Raw genomic sequence first — 26,019 nt, forward strand, 5'->3', positions numbered from 1 at the left:
TGAATGGAATTGATTTTCTAAATAAATGAATAATAACTTGATGAGATATTTGCATTGTCTTGAATGCATTTTTGAGACCTCGGGGAAATATTTTTTTCCGAACCTTCCACTCGGAAATAACGTATACTGTAGTGATCATTAAGAGAAGAGCACTAAATCACAGTATGGAAATTAGAAACAAACCGTATTCTCATTTCACTGTTCAACTTGGTGCTGTACTCCTGGGTTGCAAGCTACGTCTTAGTCGCCATGTTGAATGATTTTAACAAAGGATTTTCCTTATTTACAATGCAATCATTCATCCAACAGGGCCAGCATTCCATTGCTCTCTTACTCTCAGGGGATGATTGCAACCCACCAATATTAAATTAGATTACTGGCTGCAGCTAGCCACCTAAGCGTTCATATTGGTCAGAAAATACAATTTACTACATACTAATCACATGTGTAATAAGATATACGCTTCCCAAAAAATTTCTATAGAGTGGGACTACTGTTTGTTTTCTATACTGTGACTAAATCAATGTTTAGCTACTGATTAATAAAGCATAGTTAAGTATCAGTCCGCCGACATTTCGTTTTCGGTGAATTAAAATTCGTGTGATGTAAAGTGCAAAGTAAAACACTCAGTAATGAGTAGCCATAACGAACAAGAGCACACTTTTGCACTCGTACTTTCATTGAAATACGTTTAGCATACTACACAATTGACTTTAGAACTTCTAAAAAGCATATTATAATGCAATTTTTTGGTAAAGTATGTATCCGTGCACTACTATATAAAGATCAGGATTAAGGGAAAGGATGCAAAGAGTCTGGTTTACTTTTTGGCAAATCACGTACTAATATTTCATGAACAGATGAAAGTCAACACAGCTCTGATTGCCGTATCTTCCCGATTTTGATTAAAACAAGTAAAGATCGTTTCATTTAAGAAACTTATGACAAAACCAATTTTTTGCTTTTATAAAAACGTAAAAGCAATCGCAAGTTGCATACAAACTGTTCAGTCTTCATTTATGAAATTACTGTACAATCAAAGCGTCACAAGAGCTGCAATGCAAAGTGCGCAAGCGTTTCGACTGTGATGTCATAAAAGCTCCAATTACTCACTAGAAGCATTCTAATGTTTAATTACTATTAAACAAGTTATACAAAATTCGAAAAATGTGAAACTCCGCAAGTTGTTATTCTATTTTTGCTTACTCGTCACACTGTAGTTTCAGGCAAAATGGCAAACAACACGACCCAAGAGTATAATGCACATGACGCTCACTACCAACCTTACGCTGTCCTCTTTTTATTTACAGCTTGCTGTATTGGAGGTAAGTTTTGTTTTAAAACGATCTGATTTGAATGTATTTCTTTTTTGTCAATTTATTATTTTCCAAACAAAAATTCAAAATTCAATCAAAGCAGTGGGCATGAAAAAATTGTCAATTTCATTTTTTTTCAGTTTGTGTCTTTTTGCTGTTTGCATTTTATTATTGCTGTTTGCTGTTTTAAAAATCTCTTCCTATGTATATATTGTCTTGTTAGTTTTATTTTTGTACTGAAATGTGGTGAGTGATAACATAATATAAAAGATCAAAAACAGTGCAATAGAACAAGTTGCTACTTATATTTTAACAATTATCATAGCTAATAATGTTTTTGAATGTTAGCCTTGAAAATAATTTTCTCACTTCTTCCAGCATTATGTCGACAGCTGATGAAAGGATGGCCGATACCGTATACTGTTTTGCTCATCTTGTTCGGACTGGTGTTTGGCGTGTTTTCCGCTAGTTTTACCGATGTTCAAATGTGCGCTTTGTAAACTTTTTATTTTTTTATTTGTAATGAGCGCTGCTTCAGTGCATGACACCCACTGATCTCGAAATAAGACTGGATCAAGCATCTAGCACAAAAGTTGAAGACAAAAAAATAAGGAGCGCCGCCATTACTAAGGGACCAACTTTCGAAAATAAGGAGAAAATATATTGTGGATTTATGCGAGAATAATCAATAATTTTCAACATGTAACTACATGAACATAACTAAGAGATAAATCATTTTATAGAAGAGCTAAAAATACGATGAAATATGATGAAATATGGTCAAAATGCAACGATTTTTGTCATCGGTAACTCTACTGTGGTATGGAAAAACTGTGGAAAATTGCCCACAACAGCATGGAAATACCTATAATTGTTGGAATCGTAGTTCAGAAGTACAAACTGATTAAATACTCTCATACACGATCATAAACTGGTCAATCCTTTAAAATTACAAGCGTTTTTTACGAGTTATTCGAAGTGAAACCTGTATGCCTTTCATTTTATACGACCGATTATTCATTCTGACTCTCTTTACTATCACCATAAAGGTTGTTTTTCATCTTCTGCGTTACCTTAAAGCAAGATTTCGCTATGTTTTGCTATGTTTTCCATAGTTTTGTTAAAAAAATCTTTCAATGTGTTGGTCCCTTACTAACGGCGACGTTGGCTTCATAATTTGTTTTCTACAAATATACAGTTGCTTGATCTTGTCTTTTTTGAAGATCAGTGATGACACCTAATTTGGGCCTCTAGTTCACCGGACGTGACGTACCTTTGAGAGCACATAGCTTTCAACGCTGTAGTTTATAGTAATATTTGCAGGTTGACGAATTTATTTTTATTAAGTTTCTGCAATAGTGCGCACTTTGTTGTTAACTACACTATAATTCGATAGCGTTGAAAAGCAGCATATAATCCAATGTACGTCGCGTCCGTTGAACTTCACCCAGTCACAGCATCTCACGGTTAAACGCGAACAAAGTCAGATTTGAGGCAAAAAAATAAAAGAAGATCAAACTTTCGTCTTACCGAATATATTAACTACAAATTTTCAACCCTATCTGAATTTTTCCCATGAGGGTGATATAGGCACGTTGACTACACACATATCAGCAAGCTCTGATCCCGTTAAAACTTTTCCTTTTTCGCGTGTCTAACATGCAAGGAAGAGGCTGCAACTCCACTTGTTTTAACCATTTTGTGTCTGTTATATTATGTACGAAATTTGTATCTATTTTTATTCCATGTTTATAAGTAGCAAATACAGTAATACACGGTGAAATAAGCCTAGCTAAGTTATTCAAGAATAATTCTGTTTTAGTTCAACGCTATAGTTTGTATACAATGTATTTTCACAGATATACCACCATGGCAAGTGAAAATCCCCATCTTCTGCTAACAGTGTTTTTACCAATCTTGTTGTTTGAGTCCGCGTTTGCAATGGACGTTCATACATTCTATAAAATGTTTTGGCAGGTATAAATGTAAATATATATAATCGTTCATGGTGAATAGGAACGTTCGACCAGCCTTGTAATTCACACATTTGCAGTGGATAAGCAACCAGCGAGATTAGTTAAAGTGCTACTATGACGAAAATTTTGCCTCTTGTTTTTTTTCATAGATTAATAGTGTATGTACAAAAATGTCTTCTGGCGAAATGTTATCGCAATATTTAATGCTGCTTGAGTGAGGTAGCGATAAAACTTGAACATTAAGAGCCGCCATTAAAAGGCGCCATATTTGAATTGTCAAGTAGGAAGATGCTTGTGACGTCATAGTCTTAACTCGCGGCTGTTTATAACACTATATACAGATAGAGATTTAAAAGGCTGTATAGCTCAATTTTTTTAACATGCCTTCAACACACTGTGTCGTGCAAGATTGCAGTAATATGTCTGATAGAATTACAGGCATTTCTTTGCATAAAAGCCCAAATGACGAGTCTTTGAGAAGAATTTGGGTTAAATTTGTCCAGACGAAGCGCAAATTTTAATCCGAGTTCGCGCAAAATTCGATTTATGACTTGCTCGAATCACTTCTCGGAAGATTGTTTTGAGCGTATATTCCATTTGGTGGTATGACTAGACGGCCCAAACCTATAGAAATCATCTCACTGTACTTAAATATGAAATTCTATGTGTGCAAACTGCAGTTAAGAGTTAACATAGAGAAAATATATAGTATCCCTTTAAGATAAACCTGTATTCTTCACATGCATGTAATGACTTATTCAGTGCAAATTAAATTGAAAAAAGTAATCAATCATTGTATTAAACAAAATTGAATTCGTATTTCAAAATGTAACAATAGAACAAAATTTATATGGCATGCCTAAGAGGCTGATTACATGAGCCCGGGTAGCCGGGATTCAACGAAGCGATAAGTGATTTTGGCAAATGGAAACGATTCAATACTTATCATCAGATAAATCTTCACGAGCAATTTCGCAATATTCTGGTTTGATAACTACAAAAAACATTTAAAATTACAACAACCAATTTGGCCTAATTTGACAATTACAACAGGAATGACTTGTGACGCTTAATAAACAGTTGTAATCTTTACGCTTGAAGTTTCGACTCCTTTCAATACCTCGAAATCATTTCACGCCTCACTGAATCCCGGTTACCCGGGATCATGTAAACACTCCCTAAGAGCTGAGTGGTTTATATGCATTCCACGTGGATTTTACAAATAGATACACCAATATTTATCAGAAATAAATAAAAAAATCAAAATTTCATGCCAAAAACTTTGTCCTATGCCTAGGCCTTTTAGTATCACAGTTAATAATCGTCTACCAATTACACTATATATGTTTGTACAGATTGTCTATCTGGCTGTTGTTTGCATGGCAGTCGCTGCTGCTCTTGCTGGAGTTATGGCAAAATTCGTGTTCACGTATAATTGGAACTGGTTTGTTTCACTTATGTTTGGTTCAATCGTAAGTGCAACGGATCCAGTTGCTGTGGTAGCTCTCCTAAATGAAATTGGTATGTAACTTTGATATTTAATTCATATAGTGTATGAGTTTATACATAGCCTGTTTTTTACCGTAGGATTTTACATAGAATATTTTGCAAAAAACCAACTGCATTAAATTCAATATTGCTGTTAAAATGCGCTAACGACAATTTGTATATGTTATTTACCAGCCGGTAGATCCGTACTAAAAATATTTTCACGAGGTTTGAAAGCGGCCCGTGACCAAAGGCAATAATTTTCATTACGGACTGTTCTAAACGGTAAATTACGTTTTTATTTTTTATTTATATAATGAAGAAATTTGCATTGTAAAATGCTCCATATGGCTAGTTGAGAATAAACTTTGGATTTTTACTCTGGTGGTAAAATTCAGTTTAGCATTGATAACTGTACTATCTGAACACATTTTTATTTTTCTTTGAACAATTTAGACGGCTTATAAGTCAATTTAAAAAATTTGAATTTCACTTTGTGAACAGTTACACTGCAAAAGAACTTTTAACGACCGTCAGGATATCATTGAAAGTTGCCCGCTGCTGCAGCAAATTTACAGGAAATCAAAAATATCGCATCGTATGCATAAATAAGAAAACAAATATAGATATGGGGGAAACGTCTTTTAGTTATGGGGGCTTATTCATATATTCATGATATGCTGAATTAATATCTTTTGAAATGCATTGTTATCTACGGTAGTATAACATGCATATATGAATAAGAGCCCCCTCCAATTAGCGATAGCAATACATCCCTGATTTCTCTTGTCCAAAACCATCTGCAATTCTATCCCATATAAGAAACGCAATTCACTCTACCGAATTAACGACTTCGCAATTCTCTCTTCTTTTTCTGACAATTATGACCTTATGATTCATGAAAGCCTTCTCATATCTAAGCTTAAACCCTCTCTTAACACCCAAGGCAACTCAGTCCCCCTTCACCTACTCTAATATGTTGCCCTTTCCATTCTTTTTTGTCATCCAAACTTCCTACTAACCTCATATGTAATTTAAAACACGCTAAATGTATGTCTTTAAAGCCTCGTGAAAAAATTTCTATCATTTAATCTGAATATGACTTAAGTTAAAAACGAAACGTAATTATTAAAAAACTTTTTATCTTTATTTCTGATTTATTGTCGCAATAGTTTTTGTAGAAGCCCTATGTTGGGCTGTTATGTTCATCATGAAATCAAAATTAGCTTTCCGCCTGGAAAATCTCTTGCCACGATTTTAAAATAAGATAGTTATTAATTGAATAAATTCAATTATACTTAACTATTGGCTTTAGCAAGCGATCAAATATTCCATTTGGTTGTACATATAATAAGTTTGTTTTCAGTCAATCCCATATCCCATGTCATCCCATTTACAAGGTTTGATAGCTGCATTGTGCAGTATGAAAAAAATATTCGAAATCGTTATAAATTGCAAGTCGAAAGAAATGTTGTTGTATGAAACTTTGCACAGTCCTTGGATGTCTAGGTTGACTTCTCTAATAGTAAATTAAGACGTGCGTAAAGTTTGTAGGATCTCTACCTTCTTTTATTGCATCCAAATTCAAAAGTTTTTAATACATCCAGAATTCATAAGTTTTTGTTTCACTCAAGTTCGTCAATACTGTAAACACCGAAGTGTTTTTCTGGTCACGTATTTTCATAAAAACTTTCTTTTTTACTGCCCCCTGTTTATATAACTTTTTCCCACAAATTGTAAAGGTTTGATATAACTTTTTCCCACAAATTGTAAAGCTTGAATGCTTTCAAAAAAATGATAATCAGCAAAAATTTGCTTTATGATATGGACTCTTTTTGCAAAGATCCACTTGTAAAACTTTAGCATGTTTTTTTATTATTTGAGTGTGTCCCGATATGGTTTTATACAACTTGCGCTCTAAACAGGCGCATTCTTCCATAATAGGTGTTTCTAAACAGTTGTCGACCATCATTGAAGGAGAATCGTTGTTAAACGATGGCATGGCGATTGTCTTATACAAGATATTTTACAATCTTGCTTTCTCTTCGATGACTGGTTAGTAATTAATATCAACCTTTGTGAATTTTGAAAACTAGAAGAAGTTTTAGCTCAACATTTTGCAAAGTAAACAATAATTACTAATGTCTGAACATATTGCAGTGGCATCTAGCATTATCTTTGGCTTATATAGCTAGCTTATTTAGTTCTGTAAGCATTTTTCTCTAAACCTCTGTTCACTTAGTATAGGTAGTAGCATGGTTTCGAATGCAATTTGGAAAAAACAAGCTCGAGTGAGTTTTTCAGTCTCCGTTCAAAAACGTGCGAAATTTACCAAGCAAATGGGCTCGCTTTGCCACTAAAATTTAGGCTGACAATAAAAGTTTTCTGAAAATAATGTTTTTCGCTGGTTTTCACATTCGGGAAGTAGCGCTAGCTTATATATCTTTTAAGACGATCTATATTGGTGGTTGATTGTGTTCGACACGAATATTTTAGCAAGTTCAAAAATATATTTTTACTGGACGAAGTCATCGCTTCGAACTCTTGTGTGTTTTTTTTCACAGCGACTGAGATCGGTCTGTATTTTCCACGTGTTGCTTTGGGTGGCTTTTTCTTTGGTCTCGTGATTGGCAAGATTGTCGTATTTTGGTTGCAACGAGTGTTCAACGACGCTATGGTCGAAATTACCATAACCTTAGCATCGACTTATCTTACATACTATATTGGCGAGGAAATTCTTGGCGTCTCCGGTGTTCTTGCAGTTGTTATGTTGGGCATTGAGATTAATTCTCAAAGAACAAGCATTAGTCCAGAAGTTGAAGTCTTTTTACACAAGTGCGTGCAGACATGTAGGCTTTATTTTTAACATTAGGAACTTCATTTTGCATAGCCTGACCTCCAAAGTATCGTTAAGTAATGCACTCAAGTTATATTTAATGGGAAAACCGCAATCAATGAAACTGAAGCTCTTTCTGTGAACATGTCTTTTTTCAATCATTCAACTACTAACGTTAATATATTCAGCACAAAACTTAGTTGATGTGTGGAAGATTGGTTGCAATTTTTTTGTTAATTATAACATTTACCTGTGAAGATAATACTTTTAATACTTTCACGAAAACTTTCAATTTCTGACTTTTATAGATTTTGGGAAATGTTGGCGTACTTGGCTAATACTCTTATTTTTATTATGGTTGGTGTTGTGATAACTGAGAAAGCATTAAATGAACTCGATACCTACGATGGATTTCTTATAATTGTTGATTATCTTGGACTAACCGTAATAAGGTAGGTCAATTGTAAGGAGGATTTCCGTATTACAAATTTTGATACTAATTGAATCAGTACACTGTGATAGAGATATGAAGAGTATGATTATTCAGCTTAGCTATGTTAAGTTCAGTTATTTTGTTCAGTTTTAATAATTATATGTGTTGTAGCAAGTTTTTGGTAAATTTAAAGGTATTGTTTAAAATATTGTTTAATATTGTTTACATTATTCTGCAAATTAGCAAATACTAAGTGACAGCGTATAAGAGTTTTGAAAATTGTAAATCATAATTTCATTCATCTTACTTGAAATTTTTCATGGTATGAATATTAATGTAATGAAACTGTTTTTCATTGATAAAAGCTTTTAACTTGGAACACTTTGAAAATTAGCAGTTAGCCTTTTACAGGAATTACTTAGGATGGCAAAATTCCAAAGAATTTGTTTTTAGATTGTAATGATTAGATTTACATAGAAGCTAAAAAGATGTTACTAACTGAAAAATCAGAAGAACAAAACAAAAATTCAAAGATATAAATGTTTCAACTTATAGAGAAAATATTGAACTATATTTTTCGTAGATATATAGGTTTGAAAAAATATTTACTCCGTTTTGAACAGATTTTCAAAGACTTAAAAAATGTACCTTCGTTCCCACCAATCAACGCAAATCAACAATGCAGTTTTTTTTTACAAATTTTTGATCAACCAATCAATCATAGTCTATAATGCAGTTGCGAATCAATTAGTCAGTAGAAGTTTATCTATCAATGGGTACTCTTTCAAGGGCACTGTTGCTTTTTACATCCGGTCCGTTTCTCGCTCGTCTTGGATATGGCCTATCGTGGCAGAATGCCGTGATTTTATGTTGGGGATCCCTACGCGGGGCAGTTGGCCTTGCATTAGCCTTACAAGTTGCTTTGGACTACCAGCACGTGGGAAATAAAGTAAGCGATACAGTTTTTAACAAGTTCTTTAATTCCTTAATGGTTTAATAAATTCCCTATTCATCTGCTGCAAAAACAATTTCTTGCTGTTTTTCGTTTTTTATCATGCCACATTTCTGTCTGTCTAGATCTTACTGCACACAGCGGGCATTGTTATATTTACATTATTTCTCAATGCAACGACAATGAGGAATTTGCTCGAGCTATTGGGAATGAGCGAGATATCGGACTCCCGGAAAATTTCAATGGCAAATGCCGTGAAGCGTTTGCAGGACACCACAGCAAGAACTTTCAAGATGCTGCGCACCGATCGCTTTCTCGCCGATGCACACTGGGTCCTAGCGGAAAACGTTTGTAAAATACACAATCCATACATGGAGGACGAGTTAGACGAGGTATATCCTCAATCCTCGGTAGGGTAATAAATAAAAGGAAAAAACTCTTCTGAGGAGTAGATTTAGGTGTGATGCTGCAACAAATGTTCAATCATTTTTTATCAAAAAAATGCTTTAAGCCAGCAAAATTGTCTTTGGATTAAATTTTTCATTGCTATATGTTTTATATTTATCAATAGAATGATAAATCATTTTATATCAAGCCCAAATGTTTTAGAATTATTTATTTCGTGGAGATATATTTAAAGCGTTTCTTATGAAAGAAATGGATTAAAGTTCGAGCTTACATATAATACGTTTGTTACAAAATTTAATGTTTTTTCAAGATGAACGATTTCAAGTTTTTGTTTGACAAATGAGATGAATATATTAGTCATACAGAAATTCCATTAACGCGTTTTAACGGCGTTTTCTTAGTAACAAGCTTGTAATAAATTTGTATTGTAAAGCTGTCAATCTCGTTATAGCAAGAGGAAGGTAAACAGATGTTGTTCGTTATTCGACACAGTACCTGCCCAAGCTGCTCAGCTAGCGTGCCAAACCAACCTTCTCCGAAAGAATTTGCTCAAATGACAGAAGAAGGAAGATTGATGATGATTAAGGCTCAGAAGGTGAGCTATTGGAAACAGTTTGAACATGGAATGCTATCACGTGACGCCGTTCAAACACTCATGGCGACGGCTGATACGGCAATGGATACTAAAGACAGGTTGGTCACAATCAATAAATGTTAAGCCCAGCGCACACGAGAGCTATGTGGTTAGCAATATGTCATTAGTGCCATGTGGCGTAAGCTAGTTGCTCTCGTTTACGCGTGCTGTTTCAGGAGACTTTTGCCACTCCAGGCAGGACTGGCAAATACCTAACATTTCTGGTGTTTTTGCCACTTGTGGCGAAATGCTTTTTCCATTTGTTCGTGTGTGGCGTCTTGAAGCAAATTGCTTTTGTGTTTCTATCAGAGCGCATGCCCAATAAATTTCACGCCAAACCAAAATGGTGTCTTGCTCAAATGAATTAAATTCTTTGTGATTTTCCGATTCCGAAGTAGACGAATTAGCGCTTTTATGCCTGTTGCTAAAACGCAATGTCATACTGAATGTAATAACAAATACAATTACCATTTCGAGAAAGTTTTTCCGCTATTTCCTAAAAAGCAGACACTCTTTTGTCTCGGTTTTTAAAATCTGATTGAACGTCATATAGGAATAGGTAATCAGGGCAATTAAGAGCAACTAGTTTATAATCGAAAAGTGCTCCTTCGACCAATTCATGCTGTTCAGCCAGGGCAACCATTTTGGTTTGATATAAAATTTATTGAGCATGCGCTGTGATAAAAACACGAAAGCGATTTGCTTTAAGACGCTGCACAAGGACAAAACTACAAAGCACTACGCTACGCATGGCAAAAAGTATCAAAAATGTTAGATATTTGCCAGTCCCGCTTGGAATGGCACAAGTCGCCGGAAACAGCACGCGCAAACGAAAGCAAGTACCGTACACCACTTTGCACAAATGACATTTTGCTAAGCACATAGCTCTCGTATGCGCCAGGTTTTGTCTTTAAAACTGGATGATTACGATGCTGTGTGAAAAAAATAAAGTCAAACTTTCTTTGTTTAAAGAATTAGATTAACTAACCAACAAGCATATATAATAATCGCAAAGCATTTTGGGTAATAAATATATTTTATTGTAATGAGCTGTAAAAGAACTTTTTTGTCAAATCGCTTTTTTGAAGTAATTGCGATTAGTTATGTAGACATTTTTTTGTAGTTTTAGTAAATAATCTTTAAAAAAATCCAATCTTGAATGCTTGTAAAAATGGACAAACTGCAACTATTCACAATAGCTTACCTTCGAGAACAAAGTAAAAGGGCATTGCTTTGACAGCCTTTTTCAGGTAATACGAAAGCGTGTGAAACACAAAACATAAAACAAAAAAATTTACTGAATGTGTTTTCTATTTACAGATGCATAGAGTTATCTGATCTGAGTGTGCATTGGCAAGTCCCGCCATATCTACAAAAATTGGTAACTAACTTTAACTTATATTCCTCTTTTGCGGGTAATGAAACCATTTCTTCAACCTTCATCCCGCATGTCAAAATATTCTTAGCTACGATTGTGAACAGATTAGTAATATAGACCGAAAAAACCCAAGTATTTTTTAGAGACAGTACAAATACGAGTTTACTTGTGTTACGATCCTTAAGAGCAACAGTGTTTACATCAATGATTGTGTCACTTTTTTAATAAAGTCTTACATTATATTTACAGCAATTTATATTGCATATCTTGCACAAAATGTTTTTTCTTTAAGTTTCTTTTAACCTAGAACAGCTTTCCGTTAGTTGCTCTGTTAAGTATTTTGTACTTTATTTTATCTAGAAAGACAAAGTTGAAACTTTAACAAACACAGATCCTACCAAGGTTATTCCTGTTCCTGACAACTCAGTACGCCGTAAATTGTACTTTATTGTCACGAACTTCTGGTTTGATACAGGCATCAGCATTCTCATTGTTGTCAACATGATTCCGATAATCATGGAGTTAAGTGTCAATGCAAATGTGTCGTATTACATCGTGCTACGAATACTCAACTACATATTTTGTTTAATTTACGTCTCCGAGGCTTTGATTAAGGTAAAGATACTTCGATCTGCTTTATAATTAGATAAGAGCTCGAGATTTTTATGAGATGATAGTTGATGGAGAAAGAGTAATCATTTTCTTTCAGACAGGTTATATAGAAATAAAGAAAGAGTAATCATTTTGTTTCAGACAGGTTTACCTTAATTTGCTGTTGTTAGCAATAGTAGACAACGTTTTATAACCGCAAAATGCTCTCGCTGTGAGCTTGCGAGAAGTATCAGCTCGCGCTGCCAATTTCCACTCTTGGCTTTACTTTATAATATATTACATGGCGGTTCGTTTTTGTTTACAATTTGGCGGCCGCTGTCAATCGCCGTATTTTGTTATTACTGTATTTAAGACGTCGTATGCGAAGATGCAAGAAGTATAGAAAGCGTTTTTGGGTTAGACCGATATTCGAAAACGACAACAGCATGGGGAATACTTCAGATTGGTAAAAGAAATGAAAGAAGAAGATCACGAAAGCTATTTCGGCTACCTCAGAATGCTCCCTCAACATTTTACTTTTTTACTGTCTCTGGTCGCGCCTCTTATCACTAAATGAAGTACAAGAAGGGATGCTATTTCTCCGTCGGAAAGGTTTGCTTTGACTTTACGTTATCTGGCGTCTGGTGACAGCCCTCAAAGCTTATCATTCCACTACAGGATTGGTTTGACAACAGTACATAAAATAATTGGTGAAGTTACAGAAGCAATTTGGTCTACTCTCTTTAAGAAAGGATATATTAAAGCTCCAGAGAGTTCTTTTGAGTTGGAAAAAGTAGCAGAAGAGTTCGAAAAAAGGTGGAAATTTCCTCACTGTTATGGAGCCATGGATGGAAAGCACATTAGAATGCAAGCTCCCCATCTGCTGGTAGCAGATAAATTCAAAGACGTTATCACTTTGAGACTGGGAAGTCTGCCAACAGTCAACATACATGGTGCTTGTATGCTTATGACAATAGGGGTGTAATACATTATTAATGTCAATTTTTGCATTTTCGTTGTTTTGTTGCCGTTACGTACAGTTTTTGGCATCACAGCTATTTTGAGTATTTTTACTAAAATCAGGAAACATTTGATTTTGATTCTTAAAAGAAGACGAAAAAAAGCTAAATAAGCCAAATTTGACAAATAAACCAAAAGGAATTTTGATTTTAAGAAAGACTAACGTGAGAAAAAGAAGGCAAATTTGGATCTGAACATTGAGCCAAACTGGCAACCTTGATTAGCCATACTTTTTGCTTTTACATATTGTTTGTAATATGACATAAATATGATGTTTTTTATTGTAAGTAAACATCAAGGATGTTACTGTTAATAATCAGAAGGCAAAAGCATATTCGGTTATTCTCTTTTCACTTTTGTCTTTCTTGCCATCTTCGTCGAAACGTTGCAGCTACCAGCAAAGTTAATACATTAAAAAAATGGATGGAAACATCAAACGCTGACTTGTTTGAGTAATAGGATGATGGCCAAGTGGTGAATTTATTGTGCTGTAAAGATTGCACAAAAAAGAGGAGAGAATAACATGCACAAAAAATTTCTTTCATACATTTGTAACTGGATCAGCGGTTGTAAAGAAAAACACTGTCGTAAATCATATGAATTTGTGCACGTTTAAAAATATTAATTTAGCCAATTAGCGCTGTTTAATAATCAATGTAATATCGATTTGATTATGCCTCTAAAGATACACTTTTGTCAAAAAAAATTGCACATCGTTTTTTCTCAACTAATTCGCACACTGCATGACCGTTGCAACATGTTAGGTCAGATGGAAATGACATAAATTAAACCAATTCTTTAAAATGTTATACCTTGTGTTAAATAAGCCATTACAGTCTCTGTTTAACAAACATGCTATGACTTTTGTTTTGTTTGTTTTGTGTAAAAAATAAAAATAAACACAATTGTACTTTAATTTTGTTTTTCAATTTTGCATTACGCAGATTGCTTTGTCAATTAATTGAATGAATTTAGATGAACAATTAATGCACAATTACACTTATGATTAAATTAATCCACAAGGTTTTGTAATCATTTAAATTTTTTAAGTTGTGCATTTTAAACAGTTATAACACATAGTTATTTACATAAACAGAATGTTTTGATATATTAATTATATAAATTAACAGTCAACAATTAAACAAATTCAATCAATATAAAATGTTGAGAATACAACCTGAAGAACTTCTTGTACTCTTTTTAGTGACATCAAAGAGCACTCTGTATTTTTTAGCACTTTCCACTAGTATTTCAATCTTTGCATCGGTCCACACGCATATTTCACTGTTTACAGCCATTTTGGTTTTAAGACTAGTCACGTGATATTTACAACAAATTTTATTGGCTAATGGACATTTTGTTCTGGTGATCAAAAAATTTTGTTGAAATATTTTAACTATGCTCCAGGTCATGGTAAACTCGCTGCGAGTAACTAGAGAGTTTACGAGACTTCACATTTTGACGACGACGCTGGGAGTTAATGCTAGTGCGCATGGTTCTTGACATTTTGGCTGCTTCCTTTGGCGACGACGCCGTGAAATCGTCTTCTTTGGACGCGTCCTGCATGTTCAAGATGGCGGATGAACATCAAAACACAAAAAGGTATGAATCGAACAGTTTTAAGTGTTTATAGCATTTTTTAGAAATAAGTTATTGTCATGCTCAGTTTGTACTGAGATAAGGGCCAATTAACACACAGAGTACTAAATCGATTTTTTTTTCAAATATTGCAACTCAACTAATATTTCATTATTTTTTTATATCACACGAAATATTATATATTTATAATTAGTTTATTTGTTTGGTTTCCTTTGCATTCTTTATTATTTTTTTAATTTTAGCAAAAAAGCAATGACTTGGAGAAATGAACATAATGAAATTCTAGTTCGTGAAATGTACTTTTTCCATCCATGGAACTTCAAAAAAGGATCACAGCAACGAGGTAATGCATGAGAAATGATCAGTGATTCTTAAATGATATGGATAGCCCAAAGTTTAACGTGACGCAAAAGTCTGTTTGAGACCACTACACTTTAATTCAAAAACAACAAAAGAAAAGATTAGAGAGGAGGAAAAAGCTTCTGGGATCTCTCCAGAGCCATCTGCAGTAGAAACGTCTATTGAGGAAATTATTCAATTGTTCAAAAATAGAGATGAAGAAGAGAAAATATTGGGAGAGAAACAAAAAAAAACTCTTTTGCAGAAGTAGAAAAGGCTGTGGAAATGAGACAACAGTCAATGGAAACATTAGCTGAAATTTACAAAAGAAAATCTCAAAGTAAAGATGGTGAAAAACCTAAAAGAAGAATGTCATCCAATGGAAGTGAAACTATTGCCTATTTACAACTAAAGTCAAAAGTTGATGGAGAACTTAAAAGAGAAGAATTGATGTTGAGAGAAGCTGAAGCTGATGAAAGAAAACAACGACAAAACAACATCATTTCTCAACAGGAAGCTCTCACTAAAGCCTTAACTTACAGCATTGCTGCTCAGCAAAAGCAGCAAGAGCAACTAATGCATCAACTGCAACTTCAAAACACTGCTTTACTAACATTGATGCAGAATATTGTTAAAAAAGACTGAAATGTTTTGTTAAAACAGTGCATATATTTTTGCTTGAGAGTAAACCAAACTTTTTTCACATACACAATTTACTGTTATTGATATTATAGATGAAACATTCATAAAGTTATCCATAACAAGAGTATATTTGAGTGATGTTAAAAAATGTTCCTGATGACTTAACTCTGTCCTTTCAACAATTAGTCAACTTGATAAGATTGAATATTTTTGAACTTTTTACACAAAATAGATGGAGGTTGAAGTTCAAAGAACTGTGAGGTTGTAGACCCATAAAAACAGCATCTTGCATTATGAAGTAAGGTACAACAAGTGTACATTTTCCCTACTGCACTAAGTTGTATTTTTAAGTTCTATTTGAAGTAAAGGAATTTAAAATAATTAACTATGTCCCCAAAAATCCATTCAACAGACACTCTTACACTGCTCATTGCTCTGTTCCATTGTTGCTGTTGAGGAGTTATTCTTGCTCCTTAAATGGGCATTGTAATTGAGGTCGATGAGGATAGGCAGGGTCACCATAAATCTAAACAGGAGTTTCGTTTTTCGAAGGATCCAGCTGCTGAAGCTTGTTATATAAACTGGATTGGGCAATTATTGCGCTGTCATGGCGTCTACCCTCCACAGGACCAAAGAGACTAGCCACAAGACCATTTGGAACAGCAACTGACTGGAATTTTTTGGCATGGACTGTTCTATGGCCATTATAAAGAACTCTTTGATTTTGACCAGGTTTAGAAATAAGACGTACTGTCCCATCGACAAAACTAAAACACTTTTCTAAGGCACCACTCTTCTGAAACACTGCATTACAAAATTCTTGAATATTGCCTGAAGATAACAAATGGTTGATCAAATGTTAACAGCAAACGGTTGCACTCCATGTATAAAAAGTTTATGACAGCATTACTGATCGTACAGAGTTAAGGGACTGGTCTACCAAATCTTGGCAACATATCCAGGTATCGACAAGGGTGGGCAAAACGTTTCAAAAATATGCCCAATGTCTCAACTCTATCAACCTTAAGGCCGTTATAACATGTAATAAACTGTGGTAGCCTCAAAGCATCCACAAGAGTGTAAATGTGTGATTTCATAAACCAAAATTCTGCTTTACACTCGTCGTCGCTTAATTTATCTAAATCAAACTCTTCGTATTTCCAATAAGGCAAATACGGAATTTTAGCAGTATATAAGTTAAAAAGGAAAATAAAGTCTTCGTCGTCGATTGATTGATCCGAATAAGACATAAAAAGACGCTCTCGAATTGCTCTCCACTTCGGCATTTTTTGTTTTTGAATTTTTTTGAAAGCAATGTTTTCTGATTTATATTCCCGCCAATTATTTTTCCGCTAGGGCGGCATTGTAAATTTGCGTAAACTAAAAATACGCTTGCGCCGGCGTTGTGAAACACAAGAGGTCGCCGTCGTAAAAAACCGTGCAACGTAAACTCTCTACTCGCAGGCACTCGCAGCGAGCTTGCGAGTACGTTTTGCGATGAGTGGAAAAGAGCCTTTACTCTTGCTCAATGCTAATGTAGTCATTTATTTCTTTACTTTAGTTTAATCTACCTTTAAATATCCAAAAAAATGTGTGTCAACCAAAATCATTGCGCGTTAAAGTGCTACAGCCATGAATTTTTCGACCACTTTTTTTATTTACTCTCTTCGAAATATGCACTTTACTAACACTTTTGCCGAAAACAGTATAAAGATTGGCCACTTCTAACAGATTTTATAGCTTTGTAAAGTTGCGATTTTCGCTACATATTCTTTGTCTTGTGACGTCACAACGATGATCACTCATAAACATGGCGTATAGAACTAATAATAATAAACGCCTTCGCAGACGTAGAAGTTGTGTTGCTGGCTGTCCAAAGTTAGAAAGTTCACCAATACACAATTTATTGAAGGAATATGATTGTATCTTGTTACTAAAGAAGAAAAAGATCCGAAACGGCGGAGAAAGTGGGAGAATTTTGTCCCCAAACATCGACCAAATTGTCAAGCTCCCGCTACATCGTATCTTTGATCAACCAACTTTGACGATTCATATTATAACATGAATCCTGCGTTGACTAAGTCGCTCGATACTAAAGCAACGTTGAAACACAGTGTCATTCCTACTATTGATGTGGCAGGAATTGTTCCAGCGGCTGAGGAGTTCGCAATAGAGAGAAAACGAAGACAGGTATGTATTATTCGTCTTGCGTTATGGACGAGCGCGCACGCACATAGTGATTTCAGTATAATCTTATTGTTGACTTTGTCTAATTGATATTTCATTTTATTTAGGATTGTGCGTCGCCGCAAAAGACTGTCTTCTCGGAATTTCTTGTTTTCTTATTCAAGAACTGAACATGGAACAACAAGCGAGACTGCAAATGATTTTCGCCGTGGATATTCATCCGACATCGGAACTTAATGTTCAAACGCTATTAAGCATGCAGTAAACACATTGAGAAGTCAACCTATGCTAGATAGATTTCCAGTTGGCAATACCATGACAAGCTTTGGCATTTTGATGTTTTCATTCAATATTATCATGCTATGTTGATGTTTAGACACACGAATTTACACACTATTGCAACATACCACAGCCTTCAAAGAGAATTCTTATTTTCATTTTTTTGAAAAATTGGGAAGTTTACAAATTTGATTTGATTGAGGAAATAAAGAACAAAGAAGATGAATCGCAGACATTGTCATGAGATGGGTGGCTTGATTTAATGGATCACAATGCAAAATATGATGCTTACACAATGTTCAAAAATCCATCATAAAACTAGTCCACTTTGAATTCATTCAGGTATAGTACATTATTACTGCATACTTTCATGTCAATTGCATTTATTTTGAGTTACTCTGTTCTTGACATGACTGTGTTGTTTATTATGTCTGATATTAATATAATATTGGTTTGGGCTAATTAATTTGGAAGCAGTAATGCTATGAAACCTGAAGTTGACAAAAGATCATTTAATTTCCTAGTTTGTGGTCACTCTCATTCCAATTTGTGATCCATACAAACGATAAAGTTGTCCATTCCTGTCCTTCATAAATGGGCCAACATCCAAGACTGTTTGGAAAGTCATGGGTCCAAAATCATGTTCAGTGATACAATTGATGTGTTCAATTCTGACATCAAAAGTCATCATTCTTATCACTAATCCCATTTCTTTACAGCAACAATACTCCAATGCACCATTAAGTAACTCAATATGCAACTTTGACAAGTGCACCTCAGAGTTCATTAAAATATAAAAATACTTTGTGTTATTCTTTATGCATTACATAGTTCATGTTGTTAAAACTAGAAATTTAGTAGATTAAAAAAACTAATTGCATTATAAGCAATAAACAAAGTTCAGTAAATTAGTTATTCATGATATGAATTATAATTGCATAAAATATTTTATTTTGACAGTTGACAGTGACATGTGTTACAATACAAGGCCATGTACCCAATTATAAATACTTACCGCTAATTTAATCGTATTGTTTCGTAATTTTTTGCTTTAACGTCTGTTGCATTATTCCTTTCACATCTGAATTTATTGCAACTGCATTTTTAATACGCTAAACAATGCGATGTTATTGTTTTATAAAGTGGCGACGAAGCAAAGTGCTATCGCTACGACGCTGTCTGAAGCGTCCCTTGAATGATGAACGATTATCGGACGTATTTCTGCTGCTAGCCGACTCTTTTAATGACATTGTTTCGACGCTACTATTCTCTTCGATGTAGAGTTAGCTTTGTTTAAAAATAATCGCTTTAAAAGCAGAAGAATTCAAGGAGAAAAGCGAGCGCGTTATAATAATAATATTAGCCTATCGACCTTGATCATCGTTGTGACGTCATATGGCGGCAATGAAGTTCGCGTGCGGCAACGAACTTTGGAGGCAAAATTAATCCACTTTTCGTGGACGTATGATAGTCATTTTAATATCAAATTGCTTCTAAAGGACTGAATATTTATTAAGCAAATAAAAAAGTGGTCGAAAAAATTCGCTGCTGTAGCACTTTAATTAATGCGTGACGGCGGATTTTGTTAATTCTACTTTATGAAACTTAGTTGAATTTTAATAATTACTGTAAAAATGGCATTATTTGAAATGGCTTATTTCCTAAGCATATAAGATAAAAACTTGATGTTTAAAGCAGCTTCGCTTACGAATAGAAGTATGCAGAGTGGTGAAGACAAAAAGACTTTTCTGGATTTGCAGAAAAGAGGCACAGTGAATTTGCTTCTTATTTACTTAAATTTTTGATAAAAAGAAACGTGTGTAGGTGGTCGTACATTTATAATATCTTCATCAACACCAAAAAAATAACCTTATGAACAAAAGCGCACAATGGATCTTGGTTAACAAAATTCTTTAAAGCTGTATTTTATGGCTACTTTAGTTATCTCCTGAACTGTTTTATCGAATAAACAAGACCAATGCTTCGTAAAAAGGACCTGATAACGTAATAACTTGATTTTGCCTATACATATAAATCTTCTGTGTTGTTCTGGAGATATATTATTGATATGTCACTTCTATTTTGGAAATCCCTGCTCATACGTTTACAAGATCATACTGGGGGTTAAAAAAAGTAAATATCGTCGGGGTTAAATACTTTTTTCTTAAAGAATGAGTCCCACGGTAATGCTTTGCGCGCTTATGTTTACTTCTGTTAATGAATTCCGCTGTCGAATACAGAGTTGCATAATTAATTACCTACAATATTGCACAAAAAGAGAACGGAATTTAAATAAGATCCAGACCACTGAACTATAATAGAAATGACGACATAAATACGATTTAAACTAATCTGGATCACCAATTCAACGACCTGATCATGAAGAGCAGGCTGTCGTGTATAAACCAACTCGACCCACGTACTGACGTTCAAGCTTTTTAATTAACATCGATCGACAAACGAGCTCAAGTATGCTTTCTGGCTGATCAAATAGGAATACATCTTTACATGTTTGTAGATGTAGATCGTCTTGGTTAGTATAGTCCTGAGAAGGACCGTTTTTGTTGTTGTTGACTGACGTTTCGACAACCTTAGCTCAACCACAGGAAATGTGTGGGTGTCAATTGTGTATTGTCATTGTGGATTAGTGTGAAGTGCAATGTTTTTAGTTGATCGTTTGTTGTATTGTGAACAAGTCGTTTGTAAGGTGCCGGTAATTGCTGTGATCTGCTCACGGGGGTTTGTTCCAAGTTGGTATACGTAAGAACCAGATAACAAATACGGCTAACCTGATCTTTACTCTTCATTTGACTCTGAAGATTATTACAGCTAAGGTTCTCGAAACGTCTGTCAACAACAACAAAAACAGTCCTTCTCAGGACTATACTAACTTGGACTATCTACATCTAAAAACATGTAAAGATACTCCGGGTTCAAACCATTTACTTTAATACATCTTTAGTTAATTTAATGCTTGTTATGTCTTTTTCATTTCCTAGCTGACCGTAAATTTCCCGTACTTACCAGTCGAAGTTGACATATCTCTGCATTGGCAACCTGTATTCCAAAGCCATTATCAGAGATTATACATAATATAAATCCTCATTAAAGGATTGACAACCTGTTGTGTCGCCATTTTAGGGTACCCCGAAAATGGCTGACTGTGCATGGCTAAGCTCACAAAGCAAAACAGTGCAGACTCGTTCTTTAATTAAACCTTATTACTTATTCATGGTTACATTAATTAAGGTTTTTTTGACAACGCTTAAATTTTTGTATGATTAATTTATAAGGGTTTTGAAAAAGTATATGATTCTCGAACTTGAAGCTTAAATTAATGGCCAAATTTCCTGAAACTATTTAGCTTGAACAGATGTGCCATAATTTAACCTATTCATGTTGCGTTTTATTTTACTTGTCAGAAAAACCATAGTAGAGAAGGTTCTGTTTTTTGTCATCAAACGTTTTTGCCAACCTTGTGCGCTGACAATTACACACTGACATGCTTCTTTTCCTCAGATTGCTGCATTTGGTCGTTATTATTTCAGCGACTACTGGAATATACTGGATATTAGCGTTGTACTATTTTCCACTATTGACATCATTATTGACCTCGCAAGTAATGGCGCGACTGGAAATTTTTCGCCTGCGATTCTACGAGTAGCAAGAGTATTTAGATTCTTAAGAATGGGACGTTTGCTCCGGCTAATAAAGGTAATTTTTTAACATAAGTAACACACACAATCAAATTGATAAATATTATCGAAATATTACCTGCAACAAACGTACTCGTGCAAAATTTACGAACATTTAATCATTCTGCATACTAGCTCAAACCCCTTGTTTTATTAAACTCTGCAATTTAATTCATAATCTCATTTTCTGGCAGACAATTATGCCAAGATTCATAGCGATAATCAATAATATCATCCATCGTCAGCTCAGTTTTGGCTATGACGTCGGAAAGGGTTTCATCGTTGGTGAAGAGGAGGTTGCTAAGAATCTACACGATATGGTTGCTGACGATCGAGTTGAACGTGACCTCAAGTCAAGACTAGAGAAGAGTCGGTTGGACGTCGTAAAGAGTTTGGGTGAGTGTGTTTTTTTGAAATCAAGAAATGAACGGATTTTGTTGTGCTTCAATAAACTTGTACACACAAGACAGGAAAAATTCTTTGAAGAGCTTGACTGTCTTGTTTTTGTGGAATGAATTAAAATCAAATGATTTTCTGAAATTCATTATGCTTGTGTTGTCATCTCGCTCATCTACTTCAAAAACTGTTATTATTCAAATTATTTTGCAAGTACATAGCTATTTATAACAATATCGTGATTTAGAAACATAATGGCTTTTTCATGCGCTTTAATATATTCTGAATCAGGCCTTCTTCAAAAAGAATATCCCGGTATCGCCATTTCCGTAAAGACACGACAGTCGATTCGCTCCGTCCTTAACACAGCGATGGATACAATTCATAATCTTCGTGGGGGTGGCCTACTGGACGAAACTGAAGCAATGAAACTGGAAAAGGTTTGCTTTTGCGTGTTTGCTAGTGACATATCCACGAGACATTACCCTAACAAAGAACAGTTTTCCTTCACAAATAATGAGTTTACAAAAGAGCGTTTTCCCGGTGTTTTTTTGTCCAAGCTGTAAATGAACGTGTACAGTAGCATTGAGAAGTTTATAGTGTCTATAAGCTTGTATTCAGGGCATGCGTTATCTTGCGACGGTGAACGATAGACTTCTTACTGTAATACAATTTAGACAAAGAACTTTTTTATAGATGATCGAGGTAAAAATGAAACGACAATTGAGCGCGCCATCTTACATTTCTCCGCCTTTGCCGGAGGTGCTACTGCGAAGCACTGTATGGCTAGAAGAAATGGATAGTGAAGTTGTCGATTATATAGCAGGCATTGCCGAAGAAAAGGTCTTCGATAGTGGTGAAACAATTGTAAGACAAGGTGATACATCTGATGGGATGTATCTGATCATCAGCGGACTTGTGAAGGTAAAAACAATTACAAGCGAGCTTGAAGAACCATTGTCAACTACCAGGAAAAGCGTGCTCAAATGCTTTCGCAGCCTTTTCCTAGATTGAATGAATAAACGTTGTATCAGTCTGTTATCCGTGGATATTCTATGCATCTTTGGTGGATATATAAAAATTTGCGTCGTTTCTGGGTCAAAAAAGTTATTTTAGAAGCTTGCTAGTGATTTTTCCCCTAAATTTAAATAAATAACATGCATTCAAAATTATTTATAATACTTATTCGATCAATATTGATGTGCTTATAACGGACATAAATACAACTGATTCTCTATGGAATGGTTTTTGCATTTTATGTTTTGTTTAAAGGTAAAATTATAACTAAAATACTCTTAACTTTTGTTTGTTGTTTAACAATGTTATTAATAAACGACAACAGTAAATTTTAAATATCAAATCCAACTTTTTGACTTGGTTGACGAAGAAACTAAACAATTAAATTGACCAAGTAAGGGTATCAGCGGACATTAAAAATAGTTTTCAAAGCAGAAGTTTCGAAAATGAAATCTTAAATGGCATCCATGTTTTTCACAACAGTTTCCAGACCTCTTAATTGTCGCTCCACTTTTATAGATCCTCATGTATGATACAGAAAAACAAAAGGAATATTTTGAATGTTGAGCTTTTTGACTTCTTGTTCACCAATTACATCCTTGACTATTGTGGCAAAGATAATGCAAATTGTGATTCGTTTTGTTTTCCCAAATGAGTTTTATCTTTAATCTGCACTCTTTAATCAGCAACTTTTACAAAGACAAAACCAAACAACAAGAAACAAAGAATGACTAATTTCATCTTCTTTAGATGATTGGCGTGTCAATGCCGTTAAAACAACACGATGAAAGTAGACTGGGTGAAATGATTGTCCAAACAGATTATCTTAGTGCTGGCAATGTCATTGGTGAAATGGGCTCACTAGTTGGTTCTCCAAGAAGCGCGTCTATCATATGCGAAACCAATGTTAAGGTATGCTTTGATAACTTACGCGATAAAAATGTACAGGAGGAATGAAACAGATTCCAAAATATACATTCCAAATCGGATGAGAGTTTCTCTAGTATTGTTCATTTTACTTTAAAGTTTCATGTTTGTAGATCAAGGTTGAGAGAATTCTGAGAAGGACTGTTCGTGTTTATGCTGACTGACGTTTGGTCAAGGTTAGCGGAAAGTCATTAGATTAGCGGAAAGTATCGCTTAGATTAGCGGAAAGTCATTCAACATCAACACCAATAATCCTTCTCAGGGCTCTACGAACCTGAACGATATACATCTACAAACATGCAACGACACTCCCTGCTTTAAACTATTCTTTATGTTTTAAGGTTTATTATCTTTCGACTGAGAAAATGCAAAAGGCTTTGAGCATGTTTCCAGCACTGAGTAAAAGCATGTGGAGGGTATGCAGTATTCGTATGGCCGTCCCAATACTCATGGATCATCCTTCATACAATGGATGGACAAAAGAAAAGATTCGATTGTTTTGCGAGCGATCGGCCATGGTCGATTTCTTGGAAACAAATGTTAATCATGTCCTGTTTCAGCCCTCGCCATCTTCTGTGGAAACATTTTTGACGCATGGTATGGTGTCAAGCGTCTCAAGTCGCAACACGTACAAAGGCCCGTGTCTGCTGCCGAACAATGGCGAAAAATTGCTCGCTCACTACATAAACGGCGATCCTCCGCGTATTTTAGAGATTCAAGCAGAAGATGCAGATTGTGGTAGCTTGAACACAGCCAGACTCATGAGTGTTACCGACGACGATTATTCCGGTAGGTAATGGATGTCACGTATTAAAGCCATAAGTGATTGTTAGTCCACAAAACATCAATCGCGGCAGAAACCTTTTGATTAGTTTGTGCATCCTTTCTTGATGCTAAGTTTAAACTCCGAATGCTGGAGTAAAGGATCTGAGTAAAAAATTTGTTGAACGTGCGTAAATACAATATGCCTTGCAAAAAATGACATTAATAACAAATGAAAAATTTTACTCGCAGCAGTCATTGGAATGAGCCCAAAGAGCGATAAAAGTGCAAAATCCACTAGTGGAGAAGAAATAACTGTTTTTCTTGAAAAGTTCGGCAAACAGCCGCATCGCGTTTTGGAGCCACTTTCCCCAAGACAAAGGGGTGTGTCAATTTCAGGTTCATTTACTTCCGTAACCGACAACAAGAAGTTGACCGACGTCTCTGAGAGTTGACGTTTTTCGTTCTTCACGCTTCATTCATTGTATTCTACAGATGCCAGGGGCATATTTGGTCACCAACTCATTTGGTCTTAAAGTAATTTGCTATAAAACACTATGTCGTATATTTAAAATGTTGTGAACAAAAATGTTTTATCAGAATATATTTCATAGCTAATTTGCCTGCTTTATATGACCCGACTGCTTATCCGCACAAACAAGTTGTTTTCATTTAAGCTTTTCAATAAATGAGCGGGCGGAACTGTTGCTATAACATCGGTGATTTATTACGAAATACATTACATTTGCTTATATTCATAATATATTTCAAAAAATTTTATAGCAATTCCAATAATAAGATTTTCTTATTTGGAAATTTATAAACAAATAAAGCATTGTTTTGCTTAAAGGCTGGTGGGGAACAACAACAGGAAGCAAAACTCATGTCACACTCCCCAGAAAATAAAAATAAACCTTGAAATTGGTCTTCCCGACATCTTTAAAAAAATACAAGAAAAACGGATTTATTTTTAATTGCATGTAGGTGTCACGTAGTTTAAATACACGTCTGACGGCCTTTAATATATCCAGTAAAACGTAACTCGCGTTTTTTCGTTTCACTTTGTTCTTATGAGAGCTAATAAACGACAACTATCGAAAAAGTTATTGCCTCCAAGTAGCATTCTTTGCAGAACACCATTATA

General features: G+C 34.8%; 1 protein-coding gene and 1 long non-coding RNA gene across 2 annotated transcripts; both read left to right on the top strand.

Moving 5' to 3' along the window:
• The first annotated feature begins 1,289 nt into the window (after nucleotides 1-1,289).
• Nucleotides 1,290-25,506, top strand: LOC124459606 (sodium/hydrogen exchanger 10-like). The gene is made up of 19 exons (XM_047009076.1): nucleotides 1,290-1,325; nucleotides 1,695-1,803; nucleotides 3,176-3,293; nucleotides 4,648-4,813; nucleotides 6,725-6,835; nucleotides 7,345-7,615; nucleotides 7,925-8,068; nucleotides 8,839-8,998; nucleotides 9,127-9,393; nucleotides 9,867-10,102; nucleotides 11,364-11,424; nucleotides 11,782-12,036; nucleotides 21,598-21,792; nucleotides 21,968-22,169; nucleotides 22,461-22,609; nucleotides 22,866-23,093; nucleotides 23,937-24,098; nucleotides 24,455-24,902; nucleotides 25,128-25,506. Exons 2-19 carry the CDS (start codon nucleotides 1,712-1,714, stop codon nucleotides 25,328-25,330), a joined length of 3,468 nt encoding a protein of 1,155 aa, XP_046865032.1. The 5' UTR covers nucleotides 1,290-1,325; nucleotides 1,695-1,711; the 3' UTR covers nucleotides 25,331-25,506.
• On the top strand, nucleotides 17,431-19,068 carry LOC124459614. Its single transcript, XR_006953710.1, has 3 exons — nucleotides 17,431-17,802; nucleotides 17,907-18,420; nucleotides 18,603-19,068. It is a non-coding gene; the product is annotated as an uncharacterized LOC124459614 (long non-coding RNA).
• Nucleotides 25,507-26,019: the final 513 nt, after the last annotated feature.

The sequence above is a fragment of the Xenia sp. Carnegie-2017 genome, unplaced genomic scaffold, assembly GCF_021976095.1.
Source record: "Xenia sp. Carnegie-2017 unplaced genomic scaffold, XeniaSp_v1 HiC_scaffold_13, whole genome shotgun sequence".
Classification (NCBI taxonomy): domain Eukaryota; kingdom Metazoa; phylum Cnidaria; class Anthozoa; order Malacalcyonacea; family Xeniidae; genus Xenia; species Xenia sp. Carnegie-2017.

Coding starts and splice junctions, on each gene's coding strand:
- LOC124459606 (XM_047009076.1), top strand. CDS start 1,712: ATGAAAGGATGGCCGATACCGTATACTGTTTTGCTCATCTTGTTCGGA. Junction 1,804..3,175: donor AGTTTTACCGATGTTCAAAT/GTGCGCTTTGTA, acceptor GTATTTTCACAG/ATATACCACCATGGCAAGTG. Junction 21,793..21,967: donor GTTTGCTCCGGCTAATAAAG/GTAATTTTTTAA, acceptor ATTTTCTGGCAG/ACAATTATGCCAAGATTCAT.